General features: G+C 39.8%; 1 protein-coding gene across 3 annotated transcripts in view; it reads right to left on the bottom strand.

Annotated features, from left to right (window-relative positions):
- Positions 1-20,143, bottom strand: part of abr (ABR activator of RhoGEF and GTPase) — a 490,118-nt gene that overhangs the window by 332,156 nt on the left and 137,819 nt on the right. For all 3 annotated transcript variants that reach the window (XM_039662200.2, XM_039662201.2, XM_039662202.2), the window contains one exon: positions 14,158-14,256. In XM_039662200.2, the coding sequence (XP_039518134.2) occupies positions 14,158-14,256 (99 nt within the window). The remainder of the gene's footprint in view (positions 1-14,157; positions 14,257-20,143) is intronic.

The following is a 20,143-nucleotide window of genomic DNA, read 5'->3' as shown; positions in this document are numbered from 1 at the left end:
ACTATTGTTAAAGTTAAAGTCTTTACTATCACTTGATCAAATGAGATGTGATCAATCTGAAAATAAATATTTATTATTTATTAATAAATATTAATAAATTATTTATTATCTGCTATTCTAATCAAAAGGTATGATGTCAGGATTCAATTAGATACTCTTCAGGCAGCACTGAACTCACTTCTGCTCTTGTACTGTAATGAACATAAATGATAAATGTTATCATGGGCATTTCAAAATACCATGAATAATTCCTTATTAATTATTTTGATTTTTTAATAGACTTTTCTATAAACCAGTTAAAATTTACAACACTGCCTGTATGCTGCGTCAAAAAGACATGCGCATTCTGATGTAAACAACGTGCATTAGAAGTATGGCGTAACGAGTAAAGGAGACATGCAGATTCTGAATAAAAATCCACATTTACTCTTTGACAGTACTGTAGTTGGTGCTTATGGAACCGCAGAAATGCAGCAGTTACCCCCGGCAACATGCAAACAAAGCAGGCACTACTTTCGGTTTCAGAACCAGGGGCCTGTTTCAGAAAGGAGGTTAAGTGAAAACTCTGAGTATGTTAACCCTGAAATGAGGGAAACTCTGGGTTTTCCGTTTCAGAAAGGGGGGTATATCAAACCCGAGAAAGCAGAGTAAGTCAAGCCCGTTTCTGAAAGAGAGGTAACTTATACTCTGAGTCAGTTACCATGGTAACTTACTCTGTGAACCTAACCTGGTCGGGAGCAGGTTTTCTTCAGTAAACCCAGAGTTTCTTGTGGTCTCCTCCCCTTTTTTAAAGAGGAAGTGCTGTTTAAACACCAACAATAATACTAAAATGTATTTACACATTCTTTAAGGAATATATATATTGTTTGTCCATGGTTTAATTGACTAAATCTGTTTTGCAGCACTTTGCCAAAAAATAAAAGGATTAAAACATTTGCTAAACTTTTATTTGATTACCACTGTTTTGGATAATATATTTCTATTAAATCATTTAAAAAATTGTAATAAAATTTAATAAGTTATTAATGATGAAAAATAAGATGTCAATAATAATCATAATCAATTATTGAAGTTAGTTGATATTATGTTTTATTGAACAAATGTTTAATTTATTTAACTGTCATTTTAACTGATGAAAATAATAACCGTAATTTAATAATGCAGTTTATATATTTAACAATTGTTTAATACCATAAACCGTGATATTTTCTGAGACGGTTCTCATACTGTGAAACTCTCATACGTTACAACCCCACATGGGGGAGTATGTAAATATAACACTATGTAAATATTTCAAACAGATTTTTGTATTCGTTATGGTGTTCATCACAACTCCAAATACATAAAGAGTACATAAAGGCTATTTATTTTCAAACTTAAAAATTTTTAAATCTGGACTAAAACATGCCATAAGCCTATATATTGTTTGAAAAATGTTCAGATTCTTTATTGTTGTTCGGTAACATTTTAACAGAAATTAAGATGTTCATTGTTAGTACATATTGCGATACTCTCATGGCGTACTGATCGCGCCCTGCCCCCTGCTGCCCCGCCCAGCCCTAGCCCATTGTTAAGGATGACCTCACTTTACCTTGTCACAAAACTAATTTTTCTTCCTTGACATTTGATTAAATAGTAATTAGGGGTGTAATGGTAAACGTATTCATCCTGCAAAATTCCGTGTCTTATGTGTACAAGACGAATGCAGTGTTGTAGCCTAACCCCCATTAACCACCACCAATAATTGCAATAAGCTCCATGTTTTGTTACTTTCGATAAGAAACAAAGTGTCTTTTTCAAATAATGCCCATTTTATATTGAAATTCAAACATTTTGAATTTCAATTGAATTAGTGGTGCATCATGGTTTTCCGGTTTGATTGATTGACAGATTGATTTAGTTCAGTACATGCGTGTAATTAATTAGCCCCCTCTTGTTTGCTGTGTATTTAAACCTTGTTTTTCTTTCAGTTCATTTTCAGTTCTACGTTCAGATCACGTGATCATCAACTTCTAAATTAAAATTTGTGTTTGTGCGTTGGCTGGCGCTGAGCCAGAGACAGACGTAATCAGCACTGTCATACATCACAATCATTCAGTGTTTTCCACTAGATAAGGTTTATTTTAGGTTTCAGACATTTAAATACACATAAGTATTAGCAAAACAACATTTTTAGTTTGTAAAACATTGACGTCTATGGAAGCAGGTAATAACAACCCTTTCAATTATAAATTGACGACGTTTTTGGATACACTTTGTCAAGTCATGTCAAGTCACCTTCATTTATAAAACGCTTTTAACAGTATGGACCGTTTCAAAGCAGCTTTACAGCCATAAAAGAAATTACTGTAACAGACTGTTTAGGCTTTACAACAGCATTAGGATAAAGTTATTGTCCAGCTAAAGTTAGTTTTGATTGGTTCACTTCCGTTGCGAAGATCATAACACGACATCGTTCTAACAGAAAAACTCTTAACAAGCTCCGGCTGCCCATTCACACAAAACAGTGCCTGGTGTCTTGAGAACGCACTTCCTGAAATAGGGTCGAAGGTGCAAACGATTACTCGTTATCAAACCTCCAAAACGCAAACCCGCAAAAACGCAGATGAAGCGCACATGCGCATCACATGTTCAGTCCACAGGTATATGTGTTTGAATATATATATGCGCAGGCATGTAGTCCTCCTTCACAAATCAACCCTCAACAATATACTTGTCTGGTCTGAAAAATGTATAATACATAATTTTTTGTAGCGTCTGCATAGCCACGCAAACCGGAATTATCCCAACAAAGTTTATCTGTACAGAGATAAAGGGAGGGAAGCCTTCATAGGGGAGAGACTAGTTGACACTTCAGGACTGCGTTGTTGTCATGTCCAGGTGCTGGTCCTTCATCAGATCTGGACATGGCCTGGATCTGGCAGAGTGCAGTAAACCTTGGTAAAACAAACATTAGCATAGACGCAATCCTTCTTATGATGTACCAAGTACATCAGGATTTATGGGTAGTGTTCCCGGTTCCGACTGATCTAAACTATGCAGCCTAGCATTGAATTATAGAAATCTATACTGTGGTATGTGTATGCTAGGCCAAAGAGACGTTTTTAGTCTAGATTTGAACTGATAGACTGTGTCTGCTTCCCAGACAATGTTAGGAAGATTCTTCCAAACCAGTTACCTATATTTTGTGTAAGTAACTGTTAAGTTTACTCTTTTCTTCTCACACTTCACCAGCCACTTACTTTTAATGTATTTCGGGAAAAGTAGATAAATTGACGTGTTGTAGGCCTAAATCTGACAGATACAATTCTCTGAACTGCGGTGCGTACTTACATGGCATATCGTTTTTTGTTTTTTTTTTATTAATTAATTAATTTATTTATTTATTTATTTTATTTAAATCCAACTGATCGTGCAGGCGCCTTACACGTGTGCTCACAACATATATGTTCTTCTGTTGCTAACTTGAAATTTCAGCGAGTGCATCATCAAACCAAAATGAAGTCAACCAAGTATGAAAGTTACACCGCATCAGACAGTGCAGTTCACACCTTACTCTTACAGTCTCATTAAAGCCCCCTGCTCCCCCTCTTCTCCTCAGGGGCGTGTCTAGAAGGGGGGCACGGGGTGGCACTGGCCCCCTTGGAATTTGACTGGATCAGAGCGCAGTCAATCGCTGTGTGACTTGCAATTCGCAAAGCGGAATCACATCACAGTTCCGCGTTTTTCACAAAGTAGGAGAGACAACTTGTCACGTCACTGTTTATGGTATATACACACTCAATTACAGTATATATTTTGAAATATTGCACTTAATGTTAGTCTGATTACTTTCGTGTGACTGATCAAGCCAATACCATTAGATTAGCTTAAGATTGTTTTTTCCCAAAAAGATTATTGGATTCATATATTTTGAAGTTTTGCTTCAGATTAGCGACGGCTAATATCTGGCATCATTTCAATTGTTCTTGAATGCGGACTTGCGGAGACAGGTTATTTCGGTTTCAGTGAATGCTGTTTAATCGACCTAAAGTTGGGTGCGTCTAATCACATCTGTTTTAATTTAATGTTTCCTTAGATAAGTGTATGTGGGGCACTACGGGTTTGGCCAATCCAAAGCCATTTTAAGAGAAGTAAGTTGATCGACTAATGCCTTTAATGATGACCAAAACCTCAACTGAAGTAAAACGATTGAATTAAGTTCAAGAGGGTGCATTCCAAGGAAGTTATTAAAGTATCTTTTGATTGTGTACGTGTGAATACGGAAAATCTCAGATATTTAGCCAATTACCTCTGTTTGATGACTGGAACTGGTGAGCTTGAGTCGGAGACCTGCGAAAGACGCAAGGACCTCAAAGTGGTATAGTTTCCTAATCTGAGCGGGTAAAATATAACTAAATTGTTGGAAAAAATATATGTATATATACATTTGCTTAATTTTAATGATACCCAAATATCATTAAAACTTTTTTTTAATTTATGGAGTCAGATAAAATAACAAGTAATATATATATGAGAAAATGTGTTCCATTTAATCTTGTTGTGTTCCGTAAAAGGAAAGACAGTAACGCACAAAGACCTTCCCCACTGATTGGATGCCTCTGTTGGGCCAATTAGCGTGGACCTTACATCAGCATGCCCACCGCCCCACCAAACACATACTGTATTTTGGATGAATTACAAATTAGATGACATCAGCATGACAGGAATTATGTCCCCCTCTGTCATTTCAAGGAATGATTGGAGAAGATAAATAAATGTGTTTCCTCATTTATATACAGTATGCTCTGCCAAAGTATGTGTAGCTATTTTGCTTGTGGGTCCAAAGTACTGTGTAATGTTTGGACAGGAAGTGTGCAGCATAGAGCTGAAGTACATAAAACCCGGGTCTGTTGTAATTAGTGTGTGTGTGTGTGTGTGTGTGTGTGTGTGTGTGTGTGTTACTAGTTTGTGCTCCTAATGGTTTTAGAGGAAAGCATTATTTATGATAGGGGTTTCATTTTAGCTCTGCATCCTCTCTTATCAAGTTCAATGAACAATCTAGAAACCCGCTGTTGATTCAACTCCCATTAGATTGTGATTAGAAATAAATGGCAAGAGAGAGACTGGCACAACTGATTGAATCTTTGACTGCTGTGATACATTGTTGCACAGAATACACTGGACAGAAGATAAAAAAACAGGAAATGACACATTCAAACAGCAGAGGAACAAAGTACTGCTAGACTTCAGATTTCAGCTTTTTCAGGAAATACTGTTTCCTGATTGGCTTAGCGTACGCATGCTCTTTTTACAGCACTCTAAGCAGCCAAATTGTAGAAAACTAACTGTTCCTTGCTCTTATTAAATATAAGAATAAACATTCAAAACAAACACGAATAGTAAATCATATCTATATTTACATAAAAAGTTTTAAAGGTACAAAATTGCAAACAGCGAGGGTAATTGATGCTGATTGGTCAATAGGTGTGTTTTGTTTATTTTCAGTAAAGCACAGCTATGATTGCTTCACCCAACAGATCTGTGTAAACCCTTAGCAATCACCATGAGCAACATAAACAATCAATATACTATAAAATATGTTCCATGTAATATGATTTTTGACAAAAGCAACCGTTTATTTATTTATTTATTTAAGTCAGACTTAACTCTTTTGGCATTATGTCTTAATTTTGAGGCCACTAATACCAAATAATACCAGGTAATACCAAGCTCTGCTACTTTGCTTTGCTTCGTAGACAGAGTCTGCCTGCCCGTTTGTCTGAAGTATAAAATCATTGGTTACCCGTAAGCCGAAATACTGGAGTGAACATGGCTGGCCGAGTTTTGCTGCCTCCTTAACCTGATCCTCCATGAGTGCAACCAATGGGGGACAAAATCACAACTATCGCCTTGCCGGCCTTTAGCCTGCCCAGTTCCTCGATGACGATCGGTAATAGTTGACAAATTAAACTTTTCCCAAAACCTGCCGGGAGTAGGGCCACAACATCACCTCGATTCAAAATGTTTAACAAACACTGTTCGGGCTTCAGTTTGCAAATGCCGGGAATATTCTCCACAACAGAGCAAATTGCATCCCGTGTCTCCATATCCATTGTCGTTTTCGATTTCCCTAACCTAAAATACAATCGGTGCTTAGCATCTACGTCACGGCTCTCAGCCCGCCCTCTGATCGTTGATTGACCGGCTGTTTTCAGGCTGGAGGAAAACTGAGAGACATGTCGATGCCTCAGACTAAGTAAAGAGGCAAAACGAAAGTACGAAGTCTGACGCAGTCAGGCTAACACGCTTTCCTCTCAATGAATGTTTTCACATGTGGGTATGTATTTGTGGAAGCAGCCCACAGTTTCCGAAGTGCAAAGGAAATAATTTTATTTTAAAGGGGTGGTTGATTGCGATTTAACTTTTTTCATTTTAAATAGTGTGTAATGTTGCTGTTGGTGCATGAATAGTATCTGCAAAGTTGCAGCGCTGTAAGATCAATGTAAGCAGAGATATCGTCTTTTAAAAATCTGGAAGTTTAATGCCTACAAAAACGATTCGAATGGGACTACAACGGGTTTTAGATGTCACTAACCCATACATTTACATCAACCCTCCCTCCGGAATATGCAAAAAAGGGCATGGCCATATTTCTGCGGCTCATCGTGTGTTATTTTCACCCAGCTGTCAGGTCTTCAGGCTTCCCACGGACGTTGTATTTCATCAAAAATGGATACAATTTATGTTTGATTATGTTCCTGAAAATTACAATCGTAATTTAGCTCTCTGTGCTGTGCATTTTACATGAGACAGCTTCCAGAATCTCCACAAATTCAACACCGGATTCAACAAGAAACTGTTACTAAAACATGAAACAGTTCCAACTTTAAAACCAGAGGCAGCAGCTGTTGGGCCACAACTTGTAAGTAGGCTAAGACTTAATCATTTTAAATGTATTTTTAGTTTTATTTATTTGATAGGGACAATGCACATTAATGAACTTCTGAATTGAGACAACAAAACAGACGTAAACATGCCGGATTATAGCCACAGGGCTAATTTACATCCGTAGTCCCTAGACAAATAACAAAAAATACAAAGATTACAACAAACAAAATAACAACAAAAACAAAATAAACAAAAAAAAATGAAATAAAAATTACAAGCAGAATCAACAACAAAAAACACAGAAAACACTTAGTGGTCACAAGTCTGGTTTTGAATATAGGAAATGTGGAACATTCCCTGACAGAGATAGGGATACTGTTCCATAACTTACAGGCCTTCACAGACAGAGAATTCTGTCCAAAGGCTGTTCTTCTGAACGGAACTTCACAGTCACCTCTAACAGAGGCCCGTGTCCTGGCACCACTATTAGTGTTTAGTTTAAAAAAGTCCAACAAGGGGGGTGGGGCTAATCCATTTAACACTTTGTAAACAAAACCGGCATATTTAAAAAAAATTAAATTCTCTATGCTTAATATGTTGTGTTTTTGTAAAATCTTACAAATATGGAAGGACATTGGCTTTTTATCAAGGACTTTTAAGGCATTTTTATAGAGTAATTCTATTGATTTAAATGTGTTCATACCGGTCAAAGTCCAGCTGGTACAGCAATATTCCATATGCGATAGAATCATCGAATGTAAAAACACTTTAGCAGCCCCAAATGGTATAAATTGACGAATTTGTTTAAAATTTCGTAAATTAAATTTTACTTATATTTTTTGACATGTTTTTTAAAACTTAATGTAGAATCAAGGGTCAAACCAAGGTACTTAAATTCCGAGACAATTTCTAATTCTTCTCCTTTTAGAAATACACCAGATTGTTTTATGTCACGAGACTGTTTAGTAAACATCATACAGACGGTTTTTTCAACATTAAGTAACAGACAGGATTTAAAGAGCCATCCATTTACAGGGACCAGAGCAGAGGTCAAAATGGCAGAAGCTTCTTGAACACTTTTTGCACTGCGTCATCAGCATACATTTGAAATTCAACATCAGCACAAGTGTTTGGAAGATCATTTATATATAAAGAAAATAGTAGAGGACCGAGTATTGACCCTTGAGGCACACCAACGGGGACATCCAATAAAGACGATTTGACACCGTTAATATTAACACACTGTTTTCTTGATTCCAAGTAAGATTTAATCCATTGAATGGCATTTAAAGAAAAGTTAAAATATGTCAGTTTAGATAATAAAATGTCATGATTCACAGTGTCAAATGCCTTTTTTAAATCTAAAAACACCGCTCCGACACAGGCATTATTGTCCAATTTACTTTTTACTTTTTCTACAAACAAACTATTGGCAAATTCAGTCGAATGATTGGTGCGGAATCCAAATTGCATAGGATGCAAGGAGGAGTGGCCATTATTTAAGTATTCATTTATAATTTTAGCAACCCACCTCTCTGCAACCTTAGAGACAACCGGGAGGATACTGATGGGTCGGTAATTGATTACATTTAATTTATCACCTGATTTAAAGATTGGGGTGACAAAGGCCATTTTCCAGAAAGATGGAACAGTTTTCTGCTTGAATGATAAATTAATCATATATGTAATTGGAGCAATTAAGGAATCTTTACATAATTTTAGAGAATATGAATCTAGCCCATAAACAGCCTTTGCTTTTGGAATTCTTAAGTGACCCAATGATGTTATCTACCTCTAGCTCTGTTATTTCACGCAAATTGAACACAGGCTTGGCAAAATCAATGGGTCTAGATATTTTATCAGATGGCTCAAACTGTTCAGTTATCTCCCTAACAGATTTAGAAAAGTATTGGTTAAATTCTTTTGATAGAGAATTTGCGTCTTTAACTACAGTGTTGTTAATTCTGAGTTCAAAGGCTTCAATTGACTTTTCTTTTTGCCTACCAAGTAATTTATTGAGATTTTGCCAAATCTTTTTGCCATTTCCCTTGGCCTCAATGATAATATCCATTAAGAATTTTGCTTTTGCCTTCCGCATGTAGTTAATGACTTTATTTCGTAAGGATGTGAATTTTTGCCTATCTATTATAAGACCTGATTTTAATGATTTTTTCAGTTGGACATTGTAACAAAGTTCAGGGAAGAAGGAGGCAAGAACCGGATAGTAATAATAAAATAAAACTTTATTTAAATAAAATAAACAAACCAATTACCTGCCAGCAGCCCCTCGTGGACGACTGCTGGCTACCCAAAATAAAACATAAATACCGGCCAGCAGCCCCTCACGGACGACTGCTGGCTTACCAAATAAAATATAAAATACAAACAAAAGCAGGTCTGTTCCTCTCTCGATCATCCACTCCGTCGCTCCCCCTTTATGGCTCCGCTCCTTCGTGAGAGATGCGAGACCGGTGTGCTTCACAGGTGCTGCTCATTAGCAATCGCACCACCGGCCTCGCGACTTTCTCTCACGTCCCTCGGTCGTCCTGCTCACCACATACCCCCATCACCCCTCACAGGCCGGGGGGTACACCCGAGACTGTGCCTACTCCCCCCCCCCCCGGCGGCGGCGATCCCTAGGGGGTATGGATCGACGAGCCGAGGGAGACGGAGACGGAAGCACGAGGAGCGACGGACACGAGAGAGGGGAGAGAGGAAAAAAAAAAAAATTGGTCCGGCTCCCACAACGCGCTGTCATCTTGTCCCTCACCAGCTGGGCGATCTCCTCCGCGGTGCCCGGCGGCGACGCTGGATGGCCCTCGGTGAACGCCTCGACGCTCCCCCGCCCCCGGTGGACGGCAACGGCTCCTCGGGTGCCTTGGGCAGACGGCAGGAGTCCCCCGCTCCCTGCTCCTCCCCTTCACTGGCGGATGGCAGCAGGTTCCGGCCCACGGCAAGCGGCGGTGACTCCTCCTCTCCCTCCCGAACGGCAGCCGCCCCTCCATTTTCCAGGTGGTCGGCGGCGAGCTCGGGCCTCCCACCGGCAACTCATCCCAGCGCCCTGCCTCGAGCGTCCATGGCCGCGAGTCCCCCGCTCCCTGCTCCTCCCCTTCTGCGGCGGACGGCAGCAGGCTCCGGCCCACGGCGAGCGGCGGCGACTCGCGCACCATGCTCGATGGCACCGCGGATTCCCCACAGCGGCGAGGACCCTCGGACAGCGCGTTCCTCCCTCTTCCCGGGTTTCGGCACCAGTGTAACAAGGTTCAGGGAAGAAGGAGGCAAGAACCGGATAATAATAATAAAATAAAACTTTATTTAAATAAAATAAACAAACCAATTACCTGCCAGCAGCCCCTCGCGGACGACTGCTGGCTACCCAAAATAAAACATAACCGGCGAGCAGCCCCTCACGGACGACTGCTGGCTTACCAAATAAAATATAAAATACAAACAAAAGCAGGCCTGTTCCTCTCTCGATCATCCACTCCGTCGCTCCCCCTTTATGGCTCCGCTCCTTTGTGAGAGATGCGAGACCGGTGTGCTTCACAGGTGCTGCTCATTAGCAATCGCACCACCGGCCTCGCGACTTTCTCTCACGTCCCTCGGCCGTCCTGCTCACCACAGACATCCCTGTCCTTCATTAATTTCCTACAATTATCATTTAGCCAAGGTAACAACTTTCCATTTCTCTTATTATGGCTCCCTCTTTTAATAAAGTTTAACATTACTTGATTGATTTTAAACTAAAAAAGATCACTACAATTCTCTATGTCCTCACTTTGATTTAATTCACTCCAATCAATTTCTTGTATAGAAGCCGCAAAATTTGCCAGTTGGTTTTTTGGAATAGCATTATACACAGTATGACTGTGTGAAACTTTAAAACGTCGTTTTGTAAGCTTTCTTGAAAAAAAGACAGCATTATGGTCTGATAAACCTGTCATAAAGTTAAATGTTTTAGCAATTCTTTCAGGTCGATTAACAAAGAGTAAATCTATCAATGTTTCAGAACGAAAAGTTATCCGGGTAGGCTGTTGAATTAATTGTTTAAAATTATAGCGGTCTGTTGTAGCTTTGAGATGTTTCCTAGCCTTCTTTTCATTCCAATTTACGTTAAAATCACCAATAATAATTGTTTCTTTGTTTAAAGTACAATATTTGAGAAGTTTTTCAAATTTTTCATAGAAATCCAACTTTGCAGATGGTTTACGATATACACATATTATGGTAAATGACATTGAAGATGAAAGGGATACATCTACTCCGACACATTTAAGTTGGATATCCTCTGGCCATACAATCTGTTTACTATTAAAAACGTCTCTTACGTACAATAAAACTCCTCCGCCCCTACCATTTTCCCTGTCGTTCCTGTACACATTATACCCAGGCATTTTTACAACAGAATCTGGAGAGCTATGTGTCAACCACGTTTCAGAGAGGCCAATAAAATCGATTTTGGAATTACATAGCAGATGTTCTAGCTCTTCGCGTTTAGGTGTCATACTCCTTATGTTTAAGTGTCCGCCCAATAAGCCTTTAGGTTTGGCTCGCGGGTCCCAAATTATTTTCGCCTGATTCAGAGTACGGAATATATTCGATAATCTGTGTCTTTTGAACACGGGATTCCTAATTTTGGTCTGTATACGCCTTATTCACGGCAGCGCCATCTTTGATTTTTAATGAGAATGAAAGTGAGGCTGTGAGGGATAGACTTGAATCTCTTCAATGGGCTGTACTGTTATTTAATGTGTTTTCGGATTGTTCTGCTCATGAAACACTGGGAAAATATCTTTCCAAGAAATGTCAGTTGACAAAAAACTCCCAACAATGTAAGCTGTGGAAAATTGTAAGTAATCTAGCCGCTTTATTCAGCTTTTTACAGCGGATGCCATTGGAAACACGGTAAGTCTATCCCTCACAGCCTCACTTTCATACCTGTCATGGCGCTGCTCTGAATAAGGTCTATTATTACCTGGGAAATGGGTGGAAACTGCGGTCTGGAGCACTCACCGGCAGAGGTGACAGTATCTGACTGCACCACCGGAGACTGCCGCGGATCTTGACCAGTCCATGGATATGAGACGTCTGCAACGGATCTTTGCAGTCGACGATCTCGCGGTCCACACAACACGCAGCCCCCAGCCGGGTCTCCACCGGTTATCGGGTCACACAGCGGGCAGAAACAAACAGACGCAGCCCCCAAACCAGCCGATGAACACGAAGACGCCGCGGCCAGCAGCGTGCCTCTCCCACCGGAAGCACAGCAATCCAAACGAACGTCAGGAAGTACTCCATCGCTCCACATCGGTATTCTCGGCACCACGATACTTCCTCCTGAAGATGGTAACCCCACGGTACCTGAGTGACCGTCCCAAGCCAAGCCACTCGAAGCCAGCACCACAGGGCAGGACACCCCCGCACCACCCACCGCAAGAGCGACAGGCCAGGCCGAACCAGGCCCCCACCACCAGAAGGGAGGAAGCCACATGAGCCCCACAGGTGGGCAAAGCTCCACGGGTGGCCAAATGCCAGCGTTCATTGACTGATGAATGGCCCAGGATGGAATCACTGATGTCACTGGATCACCGCTCTGTGTAGCATCCGATAGCAGGGGGCCAGGATTCAATTCAACATCACCAGCAAGCAAGAGAACCAAAGCGATCCGATATAGCACCGACGACCCACTATTCAAGTGGGTTTCTCTTTGTCTTTTTGAAGGTAGGGTTACTTGTCCGTCTTTCAGAAAAACTGAGAACAAGTCATGTTGACTCTTTCGGTTTGGTATATAGCCTCCATTTGTGATTTCTTTCATCAGGCAACATCTTAAATTCAGTAAGAATGTCACAATCACAATTGTTAAAACAAACCAGAATTGTGGTTTAGATGTCTTGAATAAATTAGTCAAATTTGCTGGGTGCCCAGCACCTGCTCGTCCGTGTGCCCACACAGCAGCCATCTTGTTCATCTTCATTTGCATGTATAATTTCAGACGTAATGTTTTAGTTTTATCAAATGCCAGCGCTGGCTTTAAAGCCACTTAATTATGCTATTTTGTGCCTACGACAAATACGTACAAACATTTTGGACCTGAATTTGTAAATGTACTAATTTTGTAAATGTATTTTTCATGTACAGTATATATACTTTATGACGTAATTTTTCGATTTGATCAAGAACGTAAACCAATGCCAGAGCTGTTTGTGTGTAGTAGCCAGTTAGTCCGATGCTATTTTGTGTAAGACAAACGTGTATAAAGTTAAAAAATATAGGCAAATTACCATTCAGAAATGTTTTGTAAGAGCTGTGTTTAAGGAGGTTCTGCTTGACTCTCTTCATCGCCGCTTTCTGGGTCTGATTCTGGCTCATACTAATACTGCAGTATCGACACCATTATTTACATTGACCGGTGCACATGAAACATTCGCAAAGGTAATGGGCGTGAAGATTCCAGACAACGTGCACTACACAGTTTAGCCAATCACAACACACCGGCCCAAACTAACCAATCTGAGCCCATTGCCTGTTTCTGAGGAAGTGGTTTCATAGAATCAGGATGTAAACCGGTCGTTCAAATGACAGAGGAGAAAGCGGCCTACAATAAAGGTGAAATTTATGAAAAATAAGACTTATAAAAAAAAGAAAAAAACACGAATACATGTTATATTGCACCTCATAAACACAATCATTCAAAAAAAACAGCAGTATACCACCCCTTTAAAAGTTTTCTGTTTCTGGTAGAACTAACAGTCCATTATACTGTGTTTATACTGGGCAACCTTCGCTTCTTATGTTGCACTAAACCGCAAATGGATCTGGTTACAAATAAAAGATGTAAAACAAACGTTTTCTCATGCAGAGAAATCAGTATGTGTGTGAGGAAATATCCTATATTGTGCAGATGAGAACTGTTTCTAGTCATCTATTAGATAAGGTATTACATCAAAGAACATTTTCTTGTCATTTACCGTCACTGTCAAGGACTATTATTTCTGAAAGGATGGAATTTAAAGATTTTTTTATTTTTAAAAAAGTAACATATTAACACATGTATTTTCGTCTTTAACATTTGTATTGTGGTAACCATTTTGTAAAAGCAACATGGTACTCTAGGCATGCTGCATTATGAATACAGTCACGCCTGAAGGGGCTGTGCTTCAAGAGCAAACCTCGAGTATGTTATATTGCTTACTTAAAACACTCCACGCACCAAGGACTGAGACGTTCCTACATCAAGATTATCATAAAGTGTGAGTGACAATATTTGTGGCAGTAGTAAGTACTCACTAGCAGCAATGCCTCCAGCTGATTAATATAGATTTCTTCACTGGCCAAGAAACCAGACAGAACCAGTTTCTTCATTTCCAGACCTTTTTCCATGTCTCCCTGAAACAGAAACACATACAATACAGATGAATCAGGCAAATCTAAAAAAGTATAACATGCACTGGGGCTATCAAAGCTTCAAAACTGATACAAAACCAAAGTGGTCCAAATGACTTATGCTATCGTATTTATAGCATAAATTGTAATTATATTTTCCATGTGAGTGGTGCTTAATAAATCGCTAAACTATTGAAAATAATGGACCTGTTTTTGAAGTAAAAATTTCCCATAGTTTTGCTAATGTAAGATTGTCAGTGAATAATTTAAATACAGCCTGTTATCATACAATGCTTCTAGCTTTAGAAGATTGGTAAAATAGTGTGGAAGTAATAAGAACATTTTGTCACTTTGGAACTTGGCAACAACAAGTCATTTTATGCTCCACGGTAGAAAGAAAGTAATACAAGTTTGGAACAACATTAAGGTAAGAAAATGATGAGAGAATTTTCATTTTAGGATTATCTAATTCCCTCTTGCACATTTTACGGCAGTTTCAAAATCAAGCTGCCTTGTTTCCCAGGACTTGTACCAAAGAGTTCTGCATCAAAAGAGCAATGCTGTACCAGGTGAGCTACGAAGCATGTTTACATACAGCAGAAAAGCAATAAAGATGGAGAAAGCTATGTGACACAAATGTCACAAATTTGCCCAGTGGCGTGTACATCATGGCCTCCTAATCAGGGATTGACATTAACACCCGCCAACCCGCCAAATGCGGGTGGATTTCACGCGTGGCGGGTAACACAGTCATTCTCACTAGCCACTTTGGCGTGTTGAAAAATTGTAGTCTTGTCAAAAGACATCTGACATAACAAACGAATTGCACGACATTAGACATGGGGAGATTAAACTCGTGGGCTGGCCGTCGTACTGAGGGCTGTTTTAGTCTGCCCTTAATTATCAACTTAATGTGATGATATAGTGATCTTTTTTTTTAACAGGCGCGTGGTCTGGATTCTCCTGCTATTAAAGAAGAGCGTCTCACGCTCTTCTGCAGTGCCGCTACGCGAGGGTGCGTGCGCCAAATATGACATCCAGACTTTTGTCAAACGATCATCACACGCGACTGGTTGCGTGCACACACACATCAACACAGCGTTCAGTCAGTTCGTCAGTGTGCGTGGCCGATATAAATTAAAAATAATCTTCATGATTAAGGGACACGGTGTAACTACTAGCAGGGCTGCCCTTATGTCACGTCATATCACAACTATCTTTACAGAGTTAATTCTATTTTTTAATAAAATGAATCATGCCATGAAAGAAAGCAGGAGATGCATTTGTGGGAATAATCTGGGAAATAAAGACCTGTAGGCCTATACTTGTTTCAGGTGGACTTATCTCCTCCAAGCTACTCAGAGCTACATGATGATAATTATTAAAGGGGGGGTTGACTGCCATTTCACTTTTTTCATTTTAAATAGTGTGTAATGTTGCTGTTGGTGCATGAACAGTATCTGCAAAGTTGCAGCGCTGAAAGTTCAATGTAAGCAGAGATATCGTCTTTTAAAAATCAGGAAGTATAATTGCCTACAAAAACGACTCGATTGGGACTACAGCTGGGTTTTAGACGTCACTAACCCATAGATTTGCATCAACCCTCCCTCCGGAATATGCAGAAAAGGGCATGATCATATTTCTGCGGGCTCGTCGAGTGTGTTGTGTATGTGTGTTCACCCAGCTGTCAGGTCTTCTGTGTTTTGGGCTTCCCACGGACGCTCTACTTCGTCAACAATGGATACAATTTATGTTTGATTATGTTCCTGAAAATGACGATCGTAATTTAGCTCTCTGTGCTGCGCATTTACGGAAGACAGCTTCCAGAATCTCCAGAAGGCTAAGACTTGATCATTTTAAATGTATTTGCATGTATAATTTCAGATGTGATGTTTTAGTTTTATCAAATACCAGCGCTGGCTTTATATCCACTTAGTTATGCTATTTTGTGTCTACGACAAACGCGTACAAACATTTTGGCCCTGAATTTGTATATGTACTCGTTTTATAAATCTATTTTTCATGTATATATACATTATCATCACTTTGTGATATAAGAACAGGTTCGTTATGTGTGGGTGATGAAAGGAGACACAGGGTCGGCGAATACTGGGACTCGTGCACTTTTATTTGCTACACAACTCTTTTCACAGCGCGAGGTCACGCTCAAATAAAGTTAACTCAGAATGTCAAAGGCAAAAATAAATAATAGGTGATAATACTTCCTATTAGTATTACGGGATAAGACTCCCGTATAATGGAAATCATTATGAACATCAGCTATGCTAATTATCTCCCATCTGCCTTTCTGCTGTTATCTCGGGACGTTTGTCCCGAGAAAAATGGCGTTCGTCAGGTCCAGTTTTGTGTCCAGCCTCTCACGGGGATTTCGGATGCCCCAACGCCTGTGATAAGAGGACCAGCGCCTGTGAAGAGACGACTCAACACCGGCGATATGTTATGGCGCCGTTTTATATATAAACAATATTTATATTTAAAGGTTCTCTAAGCGATGTGGGGCCAAAACATTTTTTGTCACATTCATCAAACGTCTCCTCACTATCGGCTAGCTGCCTGTCCCCTAAACACACTGTAAAAAAACGCGGTCTCTGTAGACAGCACAGGCTCCACAAACGGCAACAAAAACAATCATGTCTCACCCGAACCACGAAACCTAACAAACAGTGTTCCAGCCAATCACTGGCAAGAAGTATTTGAGGGTGGGTCTGGGGGGTTAGTGCGCGTGCACATGAAGGGGGTGTGTGTGTGAAGGAGATAGAAGCGTCAGAGGGAAGTTTGAAAAATGGCCGACACACGACCAAATAGACGTAGTTCTGAAGAACAAATTAAAAAGAAGAAGGAGTGGGATAAAGAACGCGCGAAGTTCCGAATTTACATCGGTAGCAAAGCTTTTGAACGATGGCGAGAACTCCGGCGGCAGAAGGGCTTCCAGTCCGACATTCAGGTTGCTCTGTTTTTGCTGGACAGGTGGGTAACCTTAAAGCAGGGGTCTCAAACTCAAATTAACTGGGGGCCGCTGGAGATAGAGTCTGGGTCAGGCCAGGCCGCATCAAGTATCCCCCCCCCCCCCCCCCCACCCCAAAAAAAATGTATTTAAGTATTCCAAAAATGGAGCACAACTGATCCAATCTTCTCAATCTTTATTATTAATGTTTCCTCTGAACTGTTCCTCTGAATTTGAACATTCCTTTCTGTACATGATTGGTTCTTCATGAGCTGTCCTTCGGACAGTTGGAGTTAATTTTACAAACTTTCTTTGTCTTTTTCTTATACACAACATCTTTGTTGTGATGATAGTCATATTTGCTTTTTATTTTCTTTATACAACACTATTATATTGAATTTTTTCCCCCAAAAGGCACATTTCCTTTTATTATACTTAGAAAAACAATTACTGCTTTTGAAATACAAATAATTATTTCTACACAGGTATAGTGTCTCAGGCAAATTACTGACTTTGCACATATCAAAGCAAACCTTCTTATCAACCTGTTGGACCAAGTTCATTACATGAACTAGTTCAAAGTTCAATTCACAAATTTTAAAATGAACTAGTTCTTTTTTTCCATATGTTGCTGAGAGCTTCTTTTTTATTATTAAGCTATTATTATTGCCACAGCCCATATACAACCACAGATAACAATCATTTTGTCGACGGGCAGAGTTTAGACAGACATGTAAGATTTTCCCATCCTCGCCGACCTCATAAAACCCTTTTTTAAATGATCTTTCGACGCCTCCTCGCTCCTCGGTTCACAAACACTTGAATGAACGAGTTCACTGTAACGTTCATCAGGCAGTAATACAGTAGGTTACGTTCAGTTCACGTTCGCCCAAAATATGAACGAGTTTATGAACTATCGTCATTGAACGCGTTCAGACACATATTACAAGCTCAAAATGATTATTCTCACATTCATTGTTTTAGAGCAGGGATATCCAACACGTCGCTCGCGAGCTATCAGTAGCTGTGGCCTGATTTGGTGGTGGTAGCTCGCCTTATGCCTGTTCACATATCACGCTCACATATTTTGCACGCTCAAGTAGGTTTCAAATAGGCGCGCATCAAGCGCCGAGCGCGCTCATAATTGAAGCGACGCGCTCATTTTTTTCCAGGCGCAGTACTTCGTGGTTGTCTATGACAACTATTGACAACAAACCTACGGTAAGCTGTCACGAGACTACATATGGTAGCCCATAAGGGATAAAAATAATAATAATAAAAAAAACGCGGCAAACGCAACGGCGGGCCGCACTAACATTAAACTTTAATATCAAGTAGGGGGCCACAAAATATCATCCCGCGGGCCGCAAATGGCCCGCGGGCCGCGAGTTTGAGACCTCTGCCTTAAAGGGTTAGTTCACCCAAAAATGAAAATTAAGTCATTAATTACTCACCCCCATGCTGTACCAACCCCGTAAGACCTTCGTTCATCTTCGGAACAAAAATAAAGATATTTTTGATTGAATCTGAGGGCTGGATCACTCTTCCATAGACAGCCTGAGGGACTGCCTCTTGACGGCCCAGAAAGTCATTAAAAGAAAAGGTTTAAATATTCCATGTGCCTACAGTGGCTCAACTTAACTTTATCAAGCGACGAGACTACTTTTTGTGCGAAAAAAAAACGTAAATAACGACTTTATTCGACTTTCCATTACTTCCTTATGGGCGCATGCGCGAGAACTGAGACGAGACCGTTCTTCTTCGACTACTTGTTGTTACCGGCTGCTCACCGCTTAGGAGTTTTACCGCCCCCTACCGTATAAGATGACCAGTGTTGGGAGTAACGCATTACAAAAGTAATACATTACAGTAACATATTACTTTTTGCTGTAACGCAGTAGTGTAAGGCATTACTAATCAATTTTCAGTAATATTTTACTCGTTACATGTTCAGTCAGGCTTGTATTACAGTTGTATTACAGTGTATTGTCTGCTTTTACTTCTTAAAGGCAACAGACTATGTGAAAGTTTTAAAGCAGTCTTTTTAGTGCCAGTTCAGAGCGGTCGCGTCTATAACATTGTTTTTTCCTCATAAATACGAACACGAAAACTAAAATAAAATGAAGATTTTAAGTTCTATGGAGACTGGAGAGCCAACCCTTCCTCATCCGATTTGCGCAGTGTAATTAACAGAATTACAAAAAATCGATTTTGCCTCCTATTTTTTTGTCACGCATGAATGTGTGTCTTTTCCCTAATATTAAAAATAAAACATAGACTGATATTTGTCTAATGTCTGGAGTCCTTTAAGGAAGTAGCATATACGTTTCAATACATGTATTTTCTGAGAATTTTTATTTTAAGTTTTGACTGCAAATGTCATCATGTCCATAATGCTGGACTTCCCCAATTTTAAATAATTTATCCTCAACTAGTTTTGTGGTGTAGGTCTACGTATTTTATAATGTTAACTTCAAATAATACTAATAGCCTAATTTATAGATAAGGCAGCATTGGATAGGACGGTAAGGAGAATAACGCTGAGTTGGAAGAGGTTTGTCGCGATTCTGTAGGTTCGTTGATCTGAGTCGTGTGGCAAATCGCGATTTCGGTTTCATATTGCATATCGTTACAGCCCCAAAGTTAAGTACTACTTAGTTATTTTGGTGAAAGTAACTAAAAAGTAATACATGAGTAATGTAACGCATTACAATTCTGAGCAGTAATATTGTAAGGTAATGAATTACTTTTAACCCTCTGAGACCTAAGGGTATTTTTACAATAAATTTTCCGTCTGGTGTCATTTACTAAAAAAGCTTGTAAAATATCAACCCTTTGGTGCACAGACAATTGACACACCTCTTTTTTTTCAGGACAAATTGAACTTTCAGCATATTTGTGTTACATTGATGTCACCTGAATGTA

The sequence above is a fragment of the Pimephales promelas genome, chromosome 4, assembly GCF_988280905.1.
Source record: "Pimephales promelas chromosome 4, fPimPro1.hap1.1, whole genome shotgun sequence".
Taxonomy (NCBI): domain Eukaryota; kingdom Metazoa; phylum Chordata; class Actinopteri; order Cypriniformes; family Leuciscidae; genus Pimephales; species Pimephales promelas.
This window is presented reverse-complemented; position numbering and strand designations above follow the sequence as displayed.